The 17,471-nt window shown below is 37.3% G+C and overlaps 1 protein-coding gene across 1 annotated transcript; it reads left to right on the top strand.

Moving 5' to 3' along the window:
- Window positions 1-11,065: 11,065 nt before the first annotated feature.
- On the top strand, window positions 11,066-13,136 carry il10 (interleukin 10). The gene is made up of 5 exons (XM_039673746.2): window positions 11,066-11,315; window positions 11,447-11,503; window positions 11,749-11,904; window positions 12,344-12,406; window positions 12,533-13,136. The coding sequence occupies exons 1-5, from the start codon at window positions 11,148-11,150 to the stop codon at window positions 12,626-12,628; spliced, it is 540 nt and encodes a 179-aa protein (XP_039529680.1). The 5' UTR covers window positions 11,066-11,147; the 3' UTR covers window positions 12,629-13,136.
- Window positions 13,137-17,471: the final 4,335 nt, after the last annotated feature.

Here is a 17,471-nt window from a genome sequence, read left to right on the forward strand (position 1 = left end):
TGAATCTCCTTTTATACCACAAAATCTATTCAGGTGAATTGAGACACATTATAAGAAATCGTTCAAAAACTTGTTTCATATGTGGAGTTTCACCACGTCAGAGTAAACCATAAGTATTCATAATCATGTCATATTTATGCTAAAACGCTCCAGTCTAAAGTTTTAGCACATCATCACTCAGTGTTAGCAGGTGTCTACAAAACACAAACAGCATTTATCACTGACTTTCAATTTTAGCTACCAACTACTCATATCAGACAAGAAGATACTATGGTCATACCACGTCATAATTCTTAATAGAGAGTCTTCACAGCAAACGGTGCAAGAAAGCGGGAAAAAGTGAATCACACAACACTTCTGTTAAATGTTTCTGTACGCTCTAAAAAAAATGGTGCTAAATAGCACTAAAAGTGGTTCATTGGCTTGTAATCATAGGGGAAAGGGGGGCACTTATCTTTGTCATATGGTGCTATGTAGAACCATAAGAGGTGCCATAGAGCACGTTAACCACCCCAGAGAACCACTGAAGAATCACTGAAGAACCGGTGGTGCTACATAGCACCATGACCACCGCAAAGAACCTCTGAAGAACCTTTTTTTATGGGAGTGTATGGCTGAATTCAGAATAGCATTCAACCATAATTAGAAATAGCAGAAGAAAATAGTAGGGTAAAGCTATTATGCTAGTGTGCTTACTATTAGGGATATGGCCGAATAATAAAAAAAGCGTGAATAAACAAACAATGAATTCTACTAAATAATAGGAAAAATATTCAACAGACATTCATGTTTGCTGGATAACAGGTGAGCAGGGGATAGCATAGAACAATATTATAGCCTACATAAACCTCTAAAATCAAAAACGCTATAATGCGCGTGTGAAGTGAATGAGTCTAGGGCTGTCATGATTCTTCGATTAAATTCAAGAACTCGATTTTAAAAAATCCTCGATTGAAATTGACCCGTCTTGAATAACCGGCAAAATACTGGAAGTGGTGCATTCTATGGACGAAATTAAATCCATGGGAGGGTAGATGGGTCTATGCTGTCAAAAACAATGCAGGTGAGACTGAAGCATACAAGGCCAGATATGTAGCAAACAGCTATAGTCAAGTGATGGGTGTCTGAAACTTCATGCTGATTTGTACTCGGCTTTCGCCAAGGTAAGCAAAACTAAGACGTCGCTTTACAGTAAACTATGCTTCTCCATTCATTTACGCTTCAGTTCTTTCCATATGGTGGTGTGACTCCCCTTCTGTCCTGCGTTAATGGCTGCAGTGTACTTTCCGCGACGACTGCAACTACAGTGTGGTCTCCCTTGGACCAACACGACAACCGTCTGGATTGAGCCGAGTAGGGGACATCTCTAGGGTCTTCAAGTGGGCACCTTCCGTCCTCAGTGTTTTGTCGACAAGCCCACTACACCTCAAGAGGGCTCGACAGTGACTCTTGTGTCCCAGAGTCACCCCTCCGTCCCCCACTCAACTCAGCCCAGCTTACTGACCTCAACATTCCTCCTGCTGCTGAGGTAGGTTTAGGTCTGGGGTAAGGTAAGGGTTAGACGCGATCCTAGGGCGTCATCTAACTGATGCTAAAGGGTGCCTAAAGCGTCAGATATTGAAGCATGGTCAAAATGCTTCCCAAGGCGTCAGTTAGATGACGCCTTTGGATGAGAATGGGCTGTTCTTTACTGTGTGACGCAACTCTTGGCCATTGAATCCGACGTCTCTGAGGAACCGGGTTGTAGAGTGTGCCACAAAACCTCGACAACCCACTTCCACTGGATAAACCTGGACTCTCCATCCTCGCTGTTTTGCTTCAGTAGCCAGATGAGCATATACCACAGTTTCTTCCTCTCATATGCCTCATCTACCGCATCCTCACATGGCACTGTTAACTCTATCAGTTGAAAAATGTGTGCTTATCCAGACCACAAAACAATATCTGGTCGTAGGTTAGTGGAAGCAAACTTAGGTGGAAAAATAAGCCATTGATCAAGATCACCCAGCATCTTCCAGTCCCTAGCAGCTTCCAGTTTTCCTGGGCGAGAATTGGTGTTAACACCTTGTCTTGGTGGTTGCTCGCCTGGGTGGAGGAATATTGTCTTCTGCGTGTAATGTTTTGCAGGCGGCAACTTATTGGTCATACTACGCTTGCCTTCCAAATCAATCTATCAAATCACGACAATCCTATTGACCGGCGACAGCCCATGAATCATTAACGTGCGGTGCGACCTGGAAGTATATTAGGGTGCCTTGCAAACATCTTTTCGTCTTCGGGGACTGCTCTGTCAGTAAGCATATGAAAATCAGGTAATTACGAAATTAACTAAGAAGGCTGAGTGCTTTCAGAAGTGTGAAGTTTCTTGCCCAAAATATCTGAAGCCGAGGGAGTTTTCTGTCTGGGGCAAGACCACGCAGCTCTCGAGGGAGCTGTCTGAGCAAATTGTAAACGTTTTTCTGTGAAAACACCCCGCTCTCGTTTGGCCCTCCTCTAGACCTTGTGACTCAGCTCCCGAGCTCTTTTATTAGCATATATCCATTTATGGATAGCAGGTCACATTCATGTGACATGAGCAGTTTGAGGGCACACATTACAAACTTTAACATCCTCAAAGCACGCTATGTTGAAGCACTTCATAAGAGGCTATCGGCCCCGACAATGAGAAGATAAGGGACTACGGTTGAAAAGTGGCGTTGGCTAAATCTGTGGCATTTGACAAATTATGTCTTGTTAATGTGTATTGTCTCTGATTAAATAAAATATAAATAAATGAAAATTCAAAGAAATGTTACAATTTTAATAAAAGACAAATAATTTTGAGTTATACAAGGCATGTTAAATAAACTACGAAGGGAAAAAAAATACATTTAAAACTGGCATCTCATGTAATTTTATGAACTTCCAAGGCAGACTTCCATTTTTATCCGAATACATTTACAGATATGAACAATTTTGAGATTGTAACAGAAACATATATTTACTCCGCTGCACACCCCTACTTACTATGCTATTTAATTCACACACAGTGTAGCTTTAAAATGCTAAACTGTGTAACTCTTTTAGTTTATTCGTAGCTAAAAACACTTTCAAAAATATATGTGCTCATTAATGTATATTTACTTCGTTCAAGTAATAAAGTATTCTTGTGAGTGTATAATATGCCATTGAAAATAAATACGGGTAAGGGGTTCTAATGTCGGTCGCCATGTTGCCCCTCCATCTTGAAAGTACATTAGCCAAAGAGGGACATACCCGTTAATTCAAGCTTCGCCTTTCGCGTTTACTTTTGAGTTAACAATCATGGACGAGGTCGAACTGGAAGCCATGTTAATCTTGGACTACATTGGCCACCGTAGAAGTTAAAAGGAAATCGGATTGTACTCTTGTACAATACTCTAAGTGTACTCTTGATACTCAAGTACTTTTAAAAGCAAGAGACATCTGACTGTAGTACTTTTATGTGTACGTGAGTAAAATTTTGGGGTATCTGTACTTTTACTCAAGTAATAAAGCTGTGTACTCTGTCTGTCTCTGGAGGTATGTAGATGAGAGGATGAGGATGGACAAAAGCCAATTTAATATACCACCTCTATATTTACTTGTGCAAATTGTGCACTAATGATAATGATAAAATATTCCACCAAAATGTGAAGTGAAGTCAGAATTCTGCTTTAATAAAGATGTTACAACTTAAATACAACAATACTGAATAAATGAAATATTTAAATAAATGTTTGATTAATCTAACAGGAAGTGCCAATAAGGTCTGTAGACTTCTTTGTGACTTTTTATATCTATTCTAAGATATACTTAGAATAGTATATCTGTGTAACAGACACTAAATCAAAACAACAAAAAAGTGGTTTAGTGGTGGACCTATAAGGTCAATAACTTTGCATTGTACTATGATTTGGTATTTACTATTTCAACGCATTCTCACCCCAAGGCGTCACCTTTGACCATGCTTCAATATTTGACGGTTTAGGAGCCCTTTAGCGTCACTTACATGACGCGATCCTACGGCGTCATCTAACTGACGCTAAAAGAAAGCGTCAGTTAGAGGATGCGGTTAGGTTTAGGTCTGGGGTGGGGGTAGGCTACACGCGATCCTAGGGCGTCATCTAACTGACGCTAAACGGCGCCTAAAGCGTTAGGTGTTAGGTGACGCCTTGGGGGTGAGAATGGGCTGACTATTTATAGAACAACATTAAAAATAAATACCTCATTCATAACCTGTTAATGTTGATACTATAACCTCCTATTCTAAGGTCACTAAATGATACAATGTTAGGGTAAATAATACAAAATATGGCCAAATTAAGAGATGTGCTTTGTAGTAGAGAAGACATCTTAACGTCATGGAGAAACATTACTACATCCACAACATTGAAATACTTCAAAGCCTTCCAATGACAGCAAAACAGATAAATGATTCCATTCTGATGTGTGTCAAGTACATACTGTAGCTGACTTGGCTCAAATTTCATGATTCACTTTCATAACAGCTAAAAAAAGTGAATTTACTGAAACCAGCTCAGCATAACAGGAAATTTCTTGCGTGTTTAGTTCTTGCTGAACAATTAACAAGTTAAATTTAAAAAAAAAAAAAAAAAAAAGGCAGGCAAAGGACGCTAGGCAAAGCACTGCAGACAGTATGACCAGCATGTCCTTTACAGTATTAAAAGCACAGCCAGGGTTCTCCAAAACACAAAATGTAAAAATATTCAACAAAATTTCTACAGTTTCAAAACATCTGTTTTGCATGGTCAAAACTAAATGTTCAATACAGTAGGTCACTCTTAACCAAATCGGAAAGAACATATACGCAGAATACTTCCTCAAAAACTTCCCAGGACTGCGAGCAAAGTTGCATGCCAAGCACCTGTGGTAGCTCACGATTGCACAGCAGCACTAAATCTAATGACCTTTCAAACCCAGAATAGTACACGCTCTCTGATATACTATGTCAATGAGACTTATGACATGCTATTATACCAGCATTTTTACATAATGAACAGGGTGCACAACTGTGTAAGTATTTTAATAAACCTACACGGTCTGCTATAGCATTGGTTCTTCAGGACCCATGTTTTACATAAGACTTCAAACTGCAACCCAACCGCACCAAAATTAACATTCAAATTAAACAATACCATTTTTTTTAAAAACTGAATCATATTCTCAACTCTAAAATATTAAATCGTGAGCTTAGAATTATAAGGTTCTATCTCCGTTTAGGGTAGTTCTGAGATATTGAGCATCAAAGTTTTTACATCCCAGCTGGCAAAACTGTTATGTAGTATAATCTTCTATTATAGCTTTATCTATTAATCTTTTTTTTTTTTTGTACAAAAATAACACCACACAGGCATTAATAAACACCTAATGGATCAGATTATGTCAAAAACTCAATTTCGACCAAAAGTGGAGATAGAACCTTATAATTCTAAGCTCATGAAAATGCTTCTTGAGCTTGGCACTACATAAATAAAAACGTATTATTAATACAGTTATGTACGAGTGTGAAAAACGCATTCTATAACCAAACTCACACCCGTAAATTTTCATGACTCATATCCATATTCTCGGAAAACCCAAGCTGGAGCGGAACCGGACTGGGCAACTAGTTGTCTAGTTGTCGAAACCAGTGTTTCGAAAGTGCCCTACATCACTAACTGCATGACACCACCACATTGCCATCATTTTTTTTAACTTCTGGAACATAGATAATGATTTAATCGAATTTGTGTCCCTAACTCCATTCATGAGAAATGCACATTCAATCAAAAAGAGTAAATGGGGTTGAAAGCATTCCGTTTTCTTCATCTCTTCGATCACACAGTAAAAGTGGTCCAGAGTGTGTTGGCACTGCATGATTATAAGACCATTTCACAAGATGTAAACAAGACTGGTCCAGAAGCACTTCCTGTTTCAGTTTGTAACCGTTTTCTTTATTTCACATGTAAAGAAAACATCGTAAAGATGTTTGTTTAACTTTTTGACTCAGTTTTATATGTTCTGTTGGTTGTATTTTATCCCAGCTTTTATGTAGTGTTAAAAAACTGAAACAGGAAGTGCTTCTGGACCAGTGTTGTTTACATCTTGTGAAATGGTCTATAAGCACAAGCTATTATTCAGTGGCTTTCAAAAAGTGCCATCCCACCCACAAATTAGGCAGCTAGCAGATAGTGAGAAGATGTTTGCTGTATACATGACAAAAATGTTTTTGCCTAAAGAACGTGTGACATCGCTTAGAACACATTTAAAGGTTTCCTGTGTTCCGCAGCCAACAATAGGCCTCACAGAGCTCTTTGTGAATGGACAAACCTATCCACAAATATGTATCCTCATTGGAAGTGTATTTAATGTATTCTGGGTCATATTTTTTCCTATACCCATTAAAAAAAAGGTTGCTACCCTTTTTGACTTTTTATCACAACAGATTAATTTGGGCCAAAATTTCAGTTTGACTATACAGTATTTGAAGTTCACAATGTGAAGCCATCACATAACTAAATTAAACTACTGTTGAAAAGTTGATCTAATAAATTTTTAAACTTTGATCTAATAAATGCAGCCATATTGATCATAAGAGACTTACTAAAACCAAACTTAACAGTGATGCATGTGGTTATTTGCATTTAACACCATTTGTTTAATCAGAACAAACATGCGACCAAGCATACTAAAATTTCATGATTTTTGCCCTTGAAAACAACTCGTAATGTTCCAGCAACAGGAAGGGAGGAGCTTTTATGCAGCAAAACATCCATAGGTACGCTTCAGCAGACGCATGTTGTTTTGTTTTGACACAGGCCTGTCATGTGGGTGCCAGAGCCCACAAAGGCACGAGCTTCATCCAACACTCTGCCGCCGTGCTCTCATATGCGTCACTTCAGAACGCCAATGAGAACGGTGGCTTTGACACCTTAATTTAAGACAGTTGAACTAAAGAAAAATTATGAAACTGAAACTGCTGCAGGATGGTGTGGTGAGTCCTTACTGTTTGAAAAAAAGGATTTCCTCTAAAGACAAGACGCTGCGTTCAGTCTACTTAGTGAGGCAAGGGTTTGGCAGTGACCCCATGCAAACAAAGAACTACTTCACACAAGTTTTATTTGCAACCATTCTGACCTGTTCAAAAACAGATTAAAACTTGGTCTAAAATAGATATTTGTAGTAATGAATCATTTTGTAGTAAGAAATGATTCATGTTTTCATGATGCAAGATGGCTGATTAATAAGGAAGTAATCAGTACATCAACACAATCGGATGATCAATGAAATCATGTGAATAAATATGAATGACATTTGCATACATGAACAGTCTTCACAACTTCCCAATATTACAAGTCCATGAATTGGTCAATGAGTCGATATGTGGTACGTGATTTTAGCTGAATTGGGCTCTCACAGCGATGACCACCGAAACTGTCAATTGCTTAACAGAAACTGACAGAAACTCTCTTAGCCATGCAATTTGGGACATCAAAAGGAAATACTATATTTACCTTATGTGAAACGTATGCAACTAATGTAAAATATATACAGAACTGAAAGAAAAGGTTCAATAAAAGGTGATGCATGTCTTAATAACCTTCAGATTCAAAAAAATAAAAGGGAATCTTTATAACACATGTATGAATAATATATGTTCTCAATGAGGGGCTCTTTTGGATGTTTACCTCACAAGTCCCTTTTTAGCTTTTTTAGTTTATAACCTCATCCCCCAATTCATCACCAATTCAAACGTGTAGAACTGTACTCACAAGACGAAAGCGCAGTCGTACTGATGGGAAAGTAATAAGGAGTGCAGCCAGATCTTCAACTCCATGTTTCTCTTGACTTTCCTCTAAAAAAAGTTTTTTAAAGTCCATCAATAAATATAAATATAAAAAAAAATAGAAAGTATTTGAAAAATATCTACCTTGAAACATACGTAACAAACATTATAAGCTGTGATTGTTATCAGTCTACTAAAACAGGATAGAGATTCACCCAAAAAACTGTAATTTTCTTTTCTGCAGAACACAAAAGATTCAATTTTGAAAAACATGTAAACACAGCCTGACATTTTTGGTGACAATTGACAAAAAAAAAAAAAAAACATTGAAAAAATATTTTTTTTGTTCCATAAAAAAAAAAATAAATTGCAAAATTTTCATTGAACTATCCCTTTAATAATGTTTTCTTTTTTCTTTATATAGCTGCATTTAGCCAATTAAAAAGTCAGTTCTTGGTTCCTCATAATGCAGTCAAAACCAGTACACAGACACACACAAAATAAGGATAGGTGATCTGAGGTCATGATGGTTAAATATCTCAGGTATTTCAAATATGTTCAAATGTGTAAAGCAGCACATTATAAGTTCCTTTGTATTTTTAGGCAAAGGCCCTCCATTACGTTCACTGACGTTCAGTAATCTGTGCCTATCTGTCACGCAGAGAGAGAAAAAACCACTAGTTTTGCATCATGGGTTTGGATTACCCCACTAGTCTTCACTCTAAAGCGTGATGTGTGTTACAACCAGAAATGCTTGCAGACGGTATAATAGCAAGTCATGGAACAGAATAGCTTAATCATTTTTACATTACTCAGGTAATGACCTAACTAATGAAATTCCATAGTGCTCACTTGTTTCTTGTAATAACCAGCACTAAGGTAAAATTCAACAAAGGAAGTAAATGTAAAGAAGCATTTTTCATCATTACAATTACTGTTGCATTGCATTAGTAAAATAAGAACCAGCTTTTAATAGGCCCGGTTCACTGCAATGGCTCATGGCTTTAACGAAGAATACAAAGATGGAGAAATATTGGAACAATAACAAAGCACTGTCTGAGAATCTCATCATCATACTTCATACTTTGAGCTGTAAAAACGACCTCCAAAAACAACATTATACTTAAATATTGCTTAATAATTGAGATTTCATATAATTCATTTTAGATTACATAAAATGTGAAGCCATTGTTCACCTCATATTGTACATCTCAATGGGAAATAATTGATTGTGCAATGTCTATGAAACAACAAGTTTCATAGAATCAGTTTCACTGATTGTGGGTGTTTTTGCAACAAGTTCATCTTAATGTGGCCAGACTGTGGTCAGCTATGAAAGATGCAGAAGCATAAAAAAAAGTAATTTGGTTAAATAAATTTAAATTGGCACATCATTTCATGAGATCTATTTCAGGGAGGAAGCAGCTTGACCTAATATGGCGTTTATATGCCAAAATATAGCATATTGAAAATGGGCCCCATATGCTCAGTTTAATGGTCAAGTAGGCCTACTTGCTTAGTTGCTTCCTTCTCGTCTCCTGATTGTTGTTGAATGAAAGCACGTGTTGTGGGCATGATTGAGTGTCATTCCTTGATTCGCTCGAGCTGATCATCATATCATCACCAGCTGCAGCCGATCTCATTTCACTAGACCTTATGCAGCAGAGAAACGTGGTCGCCGTCATCTTTAGAATATTGTCTTTGAACTTCCGGTTCTGTATATTTCTATGGCATCGCTGTCGAGGAGTAATTAGCTGGTGAAGTGGATTTACTTATTGTAGAGTTAACAAAAGTTATCATGAGCATTGTAATGTTTATCATACGCATTCTAAAGTAGATGTCTTAACAAATGTCGAACGGGAATTTTTTTACGAGCAGTTCATTCATACTATTTTACTTTTTACTAGCAGTTCATTCAAGAACGGAAGTCAAAAGAGCGCAACGCTGAAAAGGGGCGGGGCTACATAAGGTCTAGGCTATAAATACTCTCAGTTTTCTCTTTTCCAATGTCAGATTGTAAATTGGATCTGTCGGCGTTCCAGTCTTGTGTTCCTGTGGAGTTCATCTTGTGGATTATCATCAGTTGTGGATTATCATCAGTTGTGGATAATTATCAGTTGTGGATTATCATCAGTTGTGGATTGTTCTTCGTCTGTCTTCACCTCACCACTTGGGATTCACCATGCTGACCCATGTCTTTCTGTTGGGACTTTATCTTCTTAAATGAAGAGTTTGTTTACCTGCTATTGCTTCCTGTTTTGGTTGTGTCATGACACCGCAATGTTAAGTACTTTTTACTATTAGCATACCATAATTGCTACTCAAATCAATATTCCAGATGTATAATTCAAATTTAAGTGGCTATGTAACAGGAACAATACAATACCCAAAAGAGGTGTCTGTTTTCATAGTAGTTGTGTAAGAGACAAACAATTTGAGTTGAGCTTCAGGAGAAAGGTTTGCATGCATTATTTTAGAATTAATGAAGACAGAAGTAAATGTGAATGATTTCTGCGGTTTAGCACATAGAGTAGTTAATTGCCAACTAGAGAAACCACACAGGACCCCTTACAGTCATCTCTGTATGTGTGAGTTTACGCTCACCTGTGAGAGTTGGCTCAATGCGCAAAATAGAGTGATTCCACCATCTGCGTAAAAAGAAATGTCAGAGATGAGACGTCTAGGCTTACAGAAGATTCCCGCAACTGCTGGGGGCAAAAAGGATTAGGTTAAAACATATAAGGCCAATCAAAAATGTAATTACTTTTTGAGAAATGTTGTTGTTGTTTCAGAATTCATTTACACAGATTAACTAGAAATGTATGCATTTTTTTATATATTTAGGTAGATAGAACAATGGATAGAATGATAGAACGATAGATCAAACAATAGAGAGATTGAACGATGAGACGGAATGAACAAATGATAGATAGATCTAAATTGGGTTTACAAAACGTAATGATATGTATACATTGTTTTATATATTTAGTTAGAATGATATAATGATAGAGAGAGAATAACAGAACGTTAGAACAATAGATAGATAGATAGATATTTTGGTTAAAAAACTGGGAAAACTAGTTTCTAGAAAACATTTTATGACTTCCATCAAAGTTCAATTTCCTATATAACTTCTGCAAAAGCAGAAAAAGCTGCTGTGTACAAGGTGATGACAAAGAGAAATATGATTGCCAGTAAATCAAGTCAACCCCCCCCCCCCACCCCCCACCCCCCACCACCACAGGAAGCTAGGTAGGAATTTTCTGGTATAAAATAACGGCACCCCAAAGCACATCTGTACATCTCCTCTCTAGTTGACTGAATATCAAGAAAGAGTTAAAAACAAAGAGAGAACTGAAGAATGATTTTCTCTGGAGTCATCTTATCTGCTCTGGTCATGCTTCTGCTTTCTGAAAGTGCTCAGTGCAGAAGAGTCGACTGCAAGTCTGACTGTTGCTCATTTGTGGAGGGCTTTCCTGTGAGGCTGAAGGAGCTCCGTTCTGCATACAGAGAAATACAGAGTTTTTATGTAAGTATATTTAGACTCATTGCATTAAGTCTGAGCTTTACAAATAACCAATCTGCAAGGCATTTCTGCTTTGTGCTACAATGAGATTTGAGGTTCGCTCTAATTCATTTGTTTACATTTGTTCTGCTTAGGAGTCCAATGACGACTTGGAGCCATTATTAACCGAGAGCATGCAACAGAACATCAATGTAAGTGCCAACCAAGCTCCATCCATTTACTCCCACAGAACCGTACTAGCAATTATTCAAATTTAGAAATAGCAACAGCAGAATCATACTGAAACTGAAGGTTATGTGCAAGATAATGTGTGCAAACTAATGTCACATCTCACCTAACATCTTGCATCTGCACATTGCTACAGCAGTACCAAAGTGTGATGACTGTGGGTGTCTGAAACAGCTCATAAAGGATAAACCTCATATTTTGTTCATAGAGTCCATATGGATGTCACGTCATGGACGAGATCCTGCGCTTCTACTTGGAAACCATTCTGCCAACAGCTGTACAGAAGAACCACTTCCAGTCCAAAACACCGATAGACTCCATTGGAAGTATATTTCAAAATCTCAAGCGGGATGTGGTGAAATGTGTAAGTCTGACTTTTGGTCATTAACATATTAAATTAGTTGATGGATTTGACCTTATTGATGTAAATACTTGTACATTCAGAGTAAATCTGTCCATCCTGGTGACAAACACAGCTAAAACCAGCCACAACCCCTAAAACCTTCTGGTTAAATCAAATTAGGAGTTGTTTTTAAGCATGGAACTCTGCTCATGATAGTCAATACCTCATTAAAATGATGTTGGGATGTGAGCTGAGGCGAATATTAAGATGGTGACCGTCGTTTTTTGAACAACGCAGTTTAGGCATATTCAGGATGTCGAAATAGTGCACATATGAAGAAAGCATATGTGGATTTTTATGGGCATTTTTAAAGCTTGTTGCGAAATGTTATGGTGAGGCAAACAAGGTGTCTTTAACATTGCAAACTACATGAAATAACACGCATGTCTCTCTGTTACAGAAGAAGTACTTATCTTGCCAAAAACCCTTTGAGATTGCCAGCATAAAGACCTCATATGAAAAGGTAAGTCCTATACTGCAATTTAATGCTAATAATAGTAACATGTTAAATGATCAAAACTAACTTCTACTACAAAATACCTGGAAATTATCAAATTGTGTATTCTAAAAGACATCCTTTTCTCTTTAGATGAAGGGAAAAGGCGTTTATAAAGCAATGGGAGAGCTTGATATCCTCTTTAAGTACATTGAACAGTATCTGGCATCAAAGAGAGACAGGCACTAATAGGATGTAGCTGTGGATTGGATGGTGGCCATGATGAACTGTGTCAAGTCTGAATTCTCTGAAAACAAAGAAAGGATAATGGACAGATCAACCACAAACTGTAGGATATGGCACAAATGGACTTTAACTTATCTCTTGCACCTCACCATTCCATCACACTACTTTCTGATGCACTGCAATGCCAGCCTCTTTACCTTCAGTTTCTGAAGTTCTGTCAAATGTCACAATGGCAAAATAGATGTTGTTTAAGTCACATTGACCAGGGTTATTTTGAAATGAAATGAAATTAGTTGAATTTTGCCAACTTGCTCAATTAACTTGAAAGTATTGTGTGTGTGTATATATATTTATGTCTTTTTGTGAAGTTTATTTATTATTTTTTTTGTAATTTATGAGCTTAAAAGTTAATTTAACTGAATTGTTCATATTTCTGATGCTTATATTTAATTTGTTCAAACTTATATTGTCTGTTTTATATCAATAAATTATTGCAACTGAATAATGCAAACATTTCCTTTTCTGGTTAATGTGGTTTAGTTGTCTTCCTCGCATTGAAACGAGTTCATACTGATCTGTTTACTTCCAAGACGGTATGAATTTTTTTTTTTTTTGGGGGGGGGGGGGGGGGGGGAGGGGGCAAGCGGTATCTATGTTCTAAAATGACAAAGCATTCAAATAGTACTCCTTGTGACTTTTAACATTATCATTTACAGGGTGTGTCAAAATGAGCGAGTAAGACTTAAAACATGACTGTGCTAACCTCAGAATTGACCTAAATAGAGCAGTTACCAGCAGCACAGCAGTCAGCCCTTTACTGTAATTGCACCGATGCACGTCTCACCCTAATGAGATTAAGTGTGTAACAGCTAACATGAAGCTTTAAAGTAGTCGCGCTGTGAGCTACTGAGTAAGCAAAACGAGACGAGAGTTTCGGTTGTGACAGAGCGCTAGCAACGCTTGGGGTGGTTAGCCTAGGTAGCAATTGAAATTGAAACAATAGAGTACATTGATGCACTTGTTTCATTTACCAACACCAAACTATCATAGTATGTGTATGAAACCAATTGCAGGGTTTTTGTATGAAGGTACCTCCTAAGGAAACTGGTTGCAAAATCTTCCAAAACATCACGTCCTCGAATCTAGAACATATTCAGTGAGATTTAGTGATAACAAAGCAAATATGTAGCCAATACATGCACAGTACAACTTGCACACTCAAGTTAGGATGCAAATGGAAAAAGGATATTAACAACAAAGGAATAATTTTAATGGATCCGTTTTTGCAACATCTTACACTATACTATAATTGTCTGGGAAACATTGGTAGCAGGAAGCAACTAAAAAACTAAAGCAACTAAAAAAAATCTGTGTGACTAAGTTATTCTTAAGTCTTGCTTTTCGTTCTGCACCACATTGTTTCTATCCGTAATATGGGAGAACCAAAACTGCTGTTTCCGCAAAAAAAAATCAGCCACCAAACCACAGTGTGATCTTACCAAGTTGTTGAGGATAGGGATGGTCATGTTATCATTGAGGGAGAGTAAGTCCTAGTCCCCTTTGTGCAGTACACTGAATTTTTCTGTTTGACAGTTAAAATATTCGGTCTTAAAGCATTACACATTGTGCTTGAAGCGTCAAATCAGTCCACACTGTATATTCAGATAAATGGAAAGGCTTTACACTAAACAGAAGAAAGCAAGTAGTCTTAGAAAATGTGTCGCTATATTTATCAGAACAATTTAGCGCAAGTACCGAACACAGAGAAATCATGATTGAAATCACAAACGTGTGAGACTTAAATAATATTCTGAAATTGATATTGTTCAAGTTTCTGTTTGGTACTGTAGACTGGCACCTGGCCATTTCCTCTTAATTGGCCAAACGCCTGTTCCCCGTAAGAATGTTTGACGCACATAAAAGAAAAAAAAAACATTTTGAGTTAGTTTACTAACAATGAAACTACATTTACGACACAATGGTTTCAAATGCAGTGTGCCCAGGCTGATAATGATCGACACTATCACCCACATCTTAAACCCTTCTACTGAAAGCAGGTTTGGGAAGATACTCTGAAAGCAAAAGGTAGCTACCTGGTACTCACTGGTAGTGCTGTGCAAACAAAAGGTTGTGGGTTCAATTCCCAAAGAATGAACATACTGGCAACCCTGAACTGTACTGCAAATTCATTTGGAGAAAAGCATCTGCCAAATGTGCAAATTAAGGTTTTACTACAGTGCATGAGATTTAACATTAACTACTATAAACTAGGGTTCATTCTATGAATGAAAATCAATGAACAGCATATTAGACCATTTTCTAAAGCAGTACCATGTATTAAAACTAGGGATGCAACGCTCCTCCAATACTGCCATACTGTATCGGTCAGACGAGAACGATCCAAATCTGATATTCTGTGTTACTGTTAAACCCCACAAAATCCACTGAAACATTATAAAGCACCATGAAGCTTTCATGCACTATAAGCCATTCAATAGTTTAAAGGTCCCGTTCTTCGTGATCCCATGTTTCAAACTTTAGCTACTGTGTAATAATACCTGTAAAATTATAAAGCTCAAAGTTCAATGCCAAGCGAGATATTTTAACACAAGGATACATCGAACGGCCCGTTTGGACTACATCCCTCTACTTCCTTCTTTAATGACATCGGTAGAACAGTTTTTTGCCTAACGTCCGCCCACAGGAATGCTCCCTCAACTCCCTCAACTTGCGCACTTCTTATAACTTACTGTGTTTACTCAGCTCTTACGTTGATTTCCTGAAGTAAAACTGACGCTTCATCTTTTGTGTGATGTACAATATACTTTATTAAACTCATATATGTGTATATGTTTGAACATCATTAAGACTTGGTCTGAAACGGAAGACTTGTAGGCTATCAATAAATAATGGATACATGCAAGCAGATGACAAATACGTTATAATAACCATAATTAAACTACTAAACTATACCTGTTCCATCTCTATACAGCACTCTGACTCTGTAGGCATTATTGTCCGACTCGAAATGAACACCGTTACTGAGAGTTTTTGATATTATCATCATTTCGTGAGATAAAATTGTCCTGAGAGACTGAGCGCGAGCTCATGAAGCTCCGCCCCCTGCGTCGGCAGCAGCAGCTTATTTGCATTTAAAGGGCACACACTAAAACAGCGCATTTTTCCGAGCCCCAAAAAATTCCAATTTAAACATGCTGTGAAAAATGATCTGTTGGGTATATTGAGCTGAAACTTCACATACACATTCTGGGGACATCAGAGACTTATTTTACATCTTGTGAAAAGGGGCATAATACGAGACCTTTAATGTGAGGTACAGATGAATATTTGAGTTGTTAAATTCAAGTTCAGGTAAATGCTTCCCTCTGATGCGACTGTCAGTCATTCTCCATTCATCATGCAAACTGTGTGTCGCGTTGTTACGACAGTCAACACGCAACACGATGGAACTCTCTCTAAGATGATTCAATGTTCCTATTATTATACATGATCTATAAAGTCTATGGGTTTTGCATTAAAGGACTATGCTGAAGTTTATTGCGGTTTCTAAATCATGATACTTTCTACCTGTGCCTGGTAGATCACAACACTGGAGTAGAGCTATGAACTATGAATTGTTCTTCATGAGCACAGTAACTGAAATTAAAAGATTTTAAAAGCATAGATACAATACACTACACATCAATATCTCTTTCCTTTTGCTTTGAACTTTTCAGAGTGGAGCACTGTGCGCTGTGACTCGATATTGTTTCAAGTCCATATTGTTTTCCATATTATTTATGTCTGCGCATAAGCACTTTATGCTGCTCTGTATTGGAGCCGTTCATATACTGTAGCTATAATACTTATGTGCAATGAAAGATAATTAAAGAGATACTTCACCTCTGGAAAGATGAATATGTATTTAAAATGGGTCATTTATGTAGAAGAAATGAGAAATTAGTTTTGAATTTGGAGCTTTCTAGACTGAGAAAAGCCAGAAAATGTATTTTTGGCTTATGTGGATAAATGACCACAACTCCCAGAATGCACTTGTTTTGCTGCCCTAGGAGGCCACGCCTACCCATAACAGCACAGTAGTTAAACAACAAGTCTAGGCTACTAGTCTCCGTGATGAGTCTGCCCGGAATTTCGAGATCGCCCAAAATGTCCGGGATTCGGCTTTTGCGTTCTACAGTTGTCATTCATTATGTTCACGGTGGCGAGCAGTAGTATTTTTGTCATAGATTATGATTATATATTTTTTAATTTATTGTTTTTCTTCATTGTGTGTATGTAACACACAAAAGAGTGAATATCAGTTCAACACACAGAGGTATAGAAAATACATTCATTTGAAAAAAAACTGCACTGGTATTGGATAGGTAAAGGTAGATACTCAGAATTGTTTGTATCAAATCAGGTCTGAAAAATGGCATGGGGGGGGGGCATAGTGCTATTCAACAAGGCTAAATATATGCACTGCGGGTTTGATATTCACTTTAATTATTTCCATGCATGTAAGTAATGTGTGTCTTAGAGGGATTTTTTTGTTGATTATTACCACAAAGAAATATTCGATTACTCGATTAATCTTACAATAATCAACCGATTACTCTAATACCAATTACCCTTTGTTAAAACAGTTTTAATAAATTATAAAGCTTTTTTCTATACCGTATAGCCATCCTTAAAGGGATAGTTCACTTTGAAATTAATTTGTGATATGTTTTAGCTTACCTCAAGGGCATCCAAGATGTAGGTGTCTTTGTTTCCACAGCATTTTTTAATTTTGACATTTTTCGGTCAAACCGGTGTTGTCCGTCAGTCATATAATGCAGGTTTA

This window comes from Pimephales promelas, chromosome 21 (genome assembly GCF_988280905.1).
Source record: "Pimephales promelas chromosome 21, fPimPro1.hap1.1, whole genome shotgun sequence".
Lineage (NCBI taxonomy): Eukaryota > Metazoa > Chordata > Actinopteri > Cypriniformes > Leuciscidae > Pimephales > Pimephales promelas.

Coding starts and splice junctions, on each gene's coding strand:
- il10 (XM_039673746.2), top strand. CDS start 11,148: ATGATTTTCTCTGGAGTCATCTTATCTGCTCTGGTCATGCTTCTGCTT. Junction 11,504..11,748: donor GCATGCAACAGAACATCAAT/GTAAGTGCCAAC, acceptor TTTTGTTCATAG/AGTCCATATGGATGTCACGT. Junction 12,407..12,532: donor TAAAGACCTCATATGAAAAG/GTAAGTCCTATA, acceptor TTTTCTCTTTAG/ATGAAGGGAAAAGGCGTTTA.